Source organism: Nematolebias whitei, chromosome 4 (assembly GCF_014905685.2).
Source record: "Nematolebias whitei isolate Nwh7 chromosome 4, NemWhi1, whole genome shotgun sequence".
In the NCBI taxonomy this organism is placed as follows: Eukaryota; Metazoa; Chordata; class Actinopteri; order Cyprinodontiformes; family Rivulidae; genus Nematolebias; species Nematolebias whitei.
Window position 1 is genome coordinate 6,358,130 of NC_056501.1, and position 6,000 is coordinate 6,364,129.

The 6,000-nt window shown below is 39.8% G+C and overlaps 2 protein-coding genes across 2 annotated transcripts in view; both read right to left on the reverse strand.

Annotated features, from left to right (window-relative positions):
• sec24b (SEC24 homolog B, COPII coat complex component) overlaps positions 1-4,399 on the reverse strand; it is a 30,379-nt gene extending 25,980 nt beyond the window's left edge. The window contains exons 1-3 of the mRNA XM_037675163.1: positions 4,126-4,399; positions 1,741-2,349; positions 383-529 (exon numbers count right to left, since the gene is read on the reverse strand). Coding sequence (XP_037531091.1) covers positions 383-529; positions 1,741-2,349; positions 4,126-4,219 — 850 coding nt within the window. The 5' untranslated portion in view covers positions 4,220-4,399. The remainder of the gene's footprint in view (positions 1-382; positions 530-1,740; positions 2,350-4,125) is intronic.
• A 1,025-nt stretch (positions 4,400-5,424) lies between these two features.
• Positions 5,425-6,000, reverse strand: part of LOC119408784 (thiosulfate sulfurtransferase/rhodanese-like domain-containing protein 2) — a 3,998-nt gene continuing 3,422 nt past the window's right edge. The window contains exons 8-9 of the mRNA XM_037675628.1: positions 5,891-6,000; positions 5,425-5,782 (exon numbers count right to left, since the gene is read on the reverse strand). The exon at positions 5,891-6,000 is cut by the window's right edge and continues 33 nt beyond it. Coding sequence (XP_037531556.1) covers positions 5,553-5,782; positions 5,891-6,000 — 340 coding nt within the window. The 3' untranslated portion in view covers positions 5,425-5,552. The remainder of the gene's footprint in view (positions 5,783-5,890) is intronic.

Here is a 6,000-nt window from a genome sequence, read left to right on the forward strand (position 1 = left end):
TAACTGGAATAGAGAAACATCTGGCACACGGACAAGAATAAACGTTCTGATCCTGAAACCTTGAAATCTGCACCAAACGTTGCACACCTGCACATTTGCAAACGTTTTGTGTGCACGGCAGATGACGTGTGCTAAATTTCCAGAGCGCAGCTGTGAGCACGGGAAGCGCCCGCACACACTGCCGGTCTCCGACTGATCGTGAAATTTGTTACAGGGTTGAACTAAAACAGCCGAAACGAAACCCTTTAATGTCTCATTCTCTCTGTGATCACCTCCTTTTTGAACAAAAAACACGTCAGGTGAAAAAAAAAAAAAAAGAACAAAACCAGAAACATTCTCCCTAAAACTGTAACAAACTCGTGTGAGTGAAAATATCTGTTACCTGGGGCTGGGTGGTGCCCCGGGGACGAGTGGGCTGAAGCGGAGGGCGTTTCTGAGGACGGTCGGTCTGCACCTCCGCTGTAGGAGCCGAAGCCCTGAGGAGCTGCGTGGCTTTGGTCGTAGTGTCGGCTGTTGGTCTGGACCGCAGCTGATCACAGAAAAGTATAAAAATCTGATTTGAGAGAAGATGTGGGTTTAACTTCAGAGGAAACTCAGATCAGGACACTCCAAACAGCAGCTGGAGGTACGGTCAAAGATGGCAGCTTCACGCCCGAACGCATCAAGACCGTTGATTTATTGTTGTACTTTCTGCTCAGTGATGAAGCTGAAACTGAGTTGTTACAGCCAAAAGAAGCAAAACACTAGCTGAAAGCTGCAAAAGATTAGCTGGAGAAAACAAAAGGCTACCTAATAGTCAAAATAGCAAAACAATAAAAGTATCAAAAGGCTAGCTAAAAGCTGCAAAAGATTAGCTAAAGCAGAAAAAAAGCTAAACTAAGGAAACAAATAGCTCGAAGTAGCAAAAGTTTAGCTGAAAATAGCAAAAGGCTGATTAATATTTAAATGCATCAACACGCTAGCTAAAAGTTTTGAAACACTAGCTCAAAGTATCAAAACACTACCTAAAAAGTAGCAAAAGATTAGCTGAAAGTAGCAGAAGGCTAATATCTAAAACTATCAGCACACTAGCTAAAAGTTTTGAAACACTAGCTTAAAGTATAAAAACACTAGTTCAAGAGTGAAAAACAAGTTAAGAGCAGCAAAAGATTAGCAGAAAGAAGCAAAAATCTAAGTGTTATAATAGCAAAGGGCTAAAAGCGAATGACAGCTAAAAATATCAAAATGCTAGTTAAAAGCAGTCAGATTAGCTAAAAGCAACAATAGATTAGCTGAAAGTAGCAAAAGGCAAAGAGCAAAAGGCCTAAATATCAAAATGACAGTATATAGTATCAAAAGGCTAACAACAAGCAGCAAATATTTGAAAGGGTAGCTAAAAGCTAAATTAGCAAAAGACTAGTTATAAGTTCAAAGTAGCAGAACGGAAGTTTAAAGCTACAAATGGAAAAGGCGAAAACAGATCGAGTAGCTGAAGCAGATTTCACAGAGAACTTTTTAAATTTTTTTTATTTAAACAATCTCGATATATTTCTGTGGGAAAAACATTTTAAAATAAAGTTAAATTATTTGAAAGGTCTAAAAACTTACAAAGCCCTAAAAACAAAGAACAAACAAATGTGAAAAATAATTAAGACATTTTTGCAGAAGGCACAAACAACAAAACAAGAAAAAGAAACACATTTAACAACCCATGACGTCCGCAGAAACCCGTTCTGCTGCTCAGGTGGTCTCAACACTTACCTGCGCTTCCTTTCCCGTTCAGCGCCGTCATCTGAGCGAGGGCGGCCGCGTCGTACCCGGGCTGGAGTGCTGCTGCAGACGGTGGAGGTGCTGCGTTGTACTGATGCAAGGGTGCTCCCATCCGGGTGGGCATAGCCTCAGGTGTGGCGGTGGTCTGAGAGGTACTCAGGGTCCCATACTGGCTACTTCCTGGAGCAGAAGGGTACGAAGCCGCAGGGTAGACGGGAGCTCCAGAACCGCTTGCTGGCGCCGAGACCAAACTGTGATGCTGCTGCTGAAGCTGCGCTGGGGAAACTTGGTATGACTGCTGAGCGTAGAAGGACCCCGGAGGAGCGTAGGGCGGCTGCTGCTGAGTGTACTGGGCACTTGAAGGAGGAGGTGCTGAGGAAGGTATGGTGGCATACGGTTGCGAAGGAGGTCCAGCACTATACGACGGTGCTACATGATGCTGAGGGTGGCGCTGCTGGTAGTAGTTGGTGCTGTTTGTGATCGGCGCTTTGCTGGGAGCAGAAACGATGCGACCGGAAACACTGGGGTAGTTCTGATGCTGAGGAGGAGCTCCGTAGTAGCCGGCAGGCGGATACACGGATGGGTAGGCCTGCAGCGGACCTGAAGAGGAGGAGAGTCAAAAAAACTGATAAATATTATTGTTACTTTAATCCAGCGTGGACTGGACATATATACAATTTATCCTTAAAAACCTAACAATACCGCACCTGAGTAAAATGTTACGAACACAAAAAGGTTTATTGGAAATATTTAAAAGGCTGAAGGCTCAGATCTCAGACTCAGTCTGTCCAGCAGAAGCTTTTAAAAGAAACGTTAACGCAAACAATAAGATCATTTAATTTAATTTAGTGGAGGCACGTGAAGCAGTTTGTTTGCCCGTCTCTAATTCAGTCGCCATCCATTGATCTTTACATATTTATATTCATAAATACAACAAAAAAGACCAGCTTCTGTATTTTTTCTGTCCATTTTAATGCAAATATGTGAAGACTCAGTGTTACTGCTAATCTTTTTTATATTCTGTTTTTTTATATCTTGTGTGATTCCTTGTGCGTGTTCCTTTGTACTGAAACTCTGGCACAACAATTTCCTGCAGGATCAATAAAGTTCTCTTATCTTATCTTATCTTAATGCAAGGAGAAACATATATATTTAGCTGCTTATTTAATTCTAACTTCAAGCTACACAGGCGATTTTCCCCTGAAAGTTTAATTATTTTAAACACATTTGAAGCAATGTGGTAAAATGGAAACTAAATTAAACAGAAACACAATGAAATTAAAACTCTGACATAAAAAATATTACAATTTGCCTTTCGTAAAAACTTAAATATAGTTGAAGTCGATTGGAAATTCAATAAATTGTCCAACTCACCATGACTTAATTACGCCAACATGAAGTATGAAAAAACTGACAACAACCGATTACAGATCTTTAACTTTACAATATAATAAGCAATAGTTGTATTTGTTAAACCTTCTAATGAGTCAACTTATCTTGATTTAAAGCTTCAAGTGTGCTTTGTAGCTCTAGAAATGTCAGTTTTAGTCAGAAAAGGAGCGTAAAAAGTTTTAAATAAATCATAACTGTTATTTTGACAGACCTTGAAGTGGTTTGTTTTGTTAAAAAGTGTCAGACTTTTCTCAACAGTAGCTAAACTTTAGCTCAGTTTAAAAAAAGAACATCTCAAAAAGTGTTTGTCAACATACTCCAAATGATCATGTGTTTCCTGCAAATCAGATGGCTTACATTTGTTAATGAACTTCAAAATAAAGGATTAATCTACGGAAAGAGACAGAGAAATGCCAAATGCATTTAAAAAATATAGCACAATAAATAATTACGTGTATAATTATTGATTTAGGTCCGTCTTGAAATTCTACTGACTCAATATTAAAACAAAATGTTAGCACGAGGATTTTAGATGTTATCCCCATTTAAATAAATAAATAAGCACTTTGTCGCCGGCCCTACATTTACTAAAATAACAGTAAAAGCAAGTAAGAGATTAAGTGAAACGTTTGACTCGATGTCTGTCTTATCCGGGTGAAATAATGATGCGCAATCCGCTGCACCACCGAGCTAACAGCGAGCTAATACCGAGCTAACAGCGAGCTAACAGCGAGCTAACTGCTTCCCGTTCTTTCCAACGAGCTGCGTTAGCATCCGAGTTAGCACAGGATTAGCATTAGCGTAAATCCTTACTTTTCTTAAAAAATGTACGTTATTCTTTTTTATTATTAATCTACTTTACTGTATAAACTGTGAGCCACAGTGAAGGGAAGAATTCATAAGCACGAATAAGTGAACGTCTAACAGCAAGCGGTCGCCACACGGTTAGCATGCATGCTAACCCAGCACCCCGGCCTGTGTTACCGTTCTGACGGGGCGGCGCAGCTCCTCCGTTCGGCGTGGAGCTCTGGCTGTAGCCGGCAGAGCTGTTGAGGTTGGTGTAACCCGGCGCAGACATCGCTCGGTCCTCCCGTCTTCAGGCCCACAGATAGTCGGGTGAGCGCATAAACACGAGCGTCAGTGTCCCAAACCCTGGTTAATAAGCCCCCCGCCACAGAGGCGTTAAAGACGCCGCTTGGTGGTCGGTGAAGACCCGGACAGCCTTGCAGGTCGGCTGGGATCGAGGGCTGAAAACATCCAGAGCGGATGCTGAGGAGACACCTGCATGTGTTGGCGCCATCTGGTGGCGGAGCAGTGCAGGTGCGCTTCTTGATTATTTACTGTTACAGATTCAGCATTCTCACTTTTTATTTTTATACTTTTCAAAATAATTAATTTTAATTACTCCATTTTCCCTTTAGAAATAAATTTGAGATATCGTCTCTGATATTGTTTCGTATCAAATAAACTGAATTGTATATAAATAATAATAAAAAAATATATTAAATTATTATTTATATATATAAATGTTTCTGTTCAGTGCCCTGAGATGACTTCCGTTGTGAATTGGCGCTATGTAAATAAACTGAATTGAATTTTATATTTCTTCAAAAACATTAATTATTTTAAACCTGTTTCAACGTACACACTTTTTTTTTGTCTTCTAAGCTACTTTGAGCTTTTAACAGAACTATTGCTAATGTTTTGCTTTAAGCTGGCCTTTTCAAAATGAAACCTAAATGTTAGCAAAAATAGCTAGAAGCTAAATGTTAAGAACTGCTACGAATGGAAACGACCGTCTGAAGTTTTAAAAGTATTCGGCTGATATTTTCAACAGCAAATACTAAAAATATTTATATTACATTAGTACAGACAATACAGACAAATAAATGCATTTATCCATTTTGTTGGATTATGTTATGTTTCTTTTCATTTTAACTTTTTTATTAATTGCAGCTAAAGTGTTGAGTTTTATCTAAGACACATGAACGTACAGCAGCCAGTGGTTAGTTCAGGAAATACTGTATTTGTCAAACTCTCTTTTGTCTCTTTTTCAGAAAACCAAAACCCTCAAAATGCTATTTGGATTATTGTTTTTCATGAATATCTGCGTTTATCAATTATACAAATAATAAAAACTACAACAACAAATAATCCAGATTTGGTTTTTAATTCCCAAATGTATATTCAAATCATAAAATGATAAACAATTCATAGATCCAGCAAATGTCTTAATTTGTTTGATCAATTAAAGGAGGAAAAAAACATTTTTTTTTACTGTTTCTGATTTCATTTACAAGTATTCTTATAAACGTAAAAATTGTCCCACATTTTTAAAATAATAATTAAACACTAATTTTACTGATATTATATTTAAAAAACAACATTAATGAAGATTTGAGGAGTAAGGATTAAACGTCCAGAGGGATTCTGGCCCGTGTGTCCGTGCACTCGCACTCCTCTTTAGGATGTGGGGTGCCCCGATCCGCCTCACTTCGGGCCCGTCCTTTGGCCTGGCAGGTCAGGCAGCAGGCAGTGAGTCCAGCCCGTCTGCAGCCGGGACAGGACAGCACCAGCTGACAGCAGAACTGGCTGCTGCAGAGCTGGTACTGGTCCCAAGGACAGCCGCAGTACCTGCAGTCTGAACACACACAGGAAGTCAAACCAGTGCGCCAACATTGGTGATGCCTTCAGGTAGCGTTGGAATTTTAAAAACTGTTTCAAGGTGCATTCAAGGTAATTCGTTTACCTGAGATGACATCATCGTTGGAGGAGATCGCGAAGCGTTCGTCAAACACGAAAAGTTTCCCTCGATAGAAACCTTCAGGAAAACGCTCCAGATATTTATGAACTCCCCCC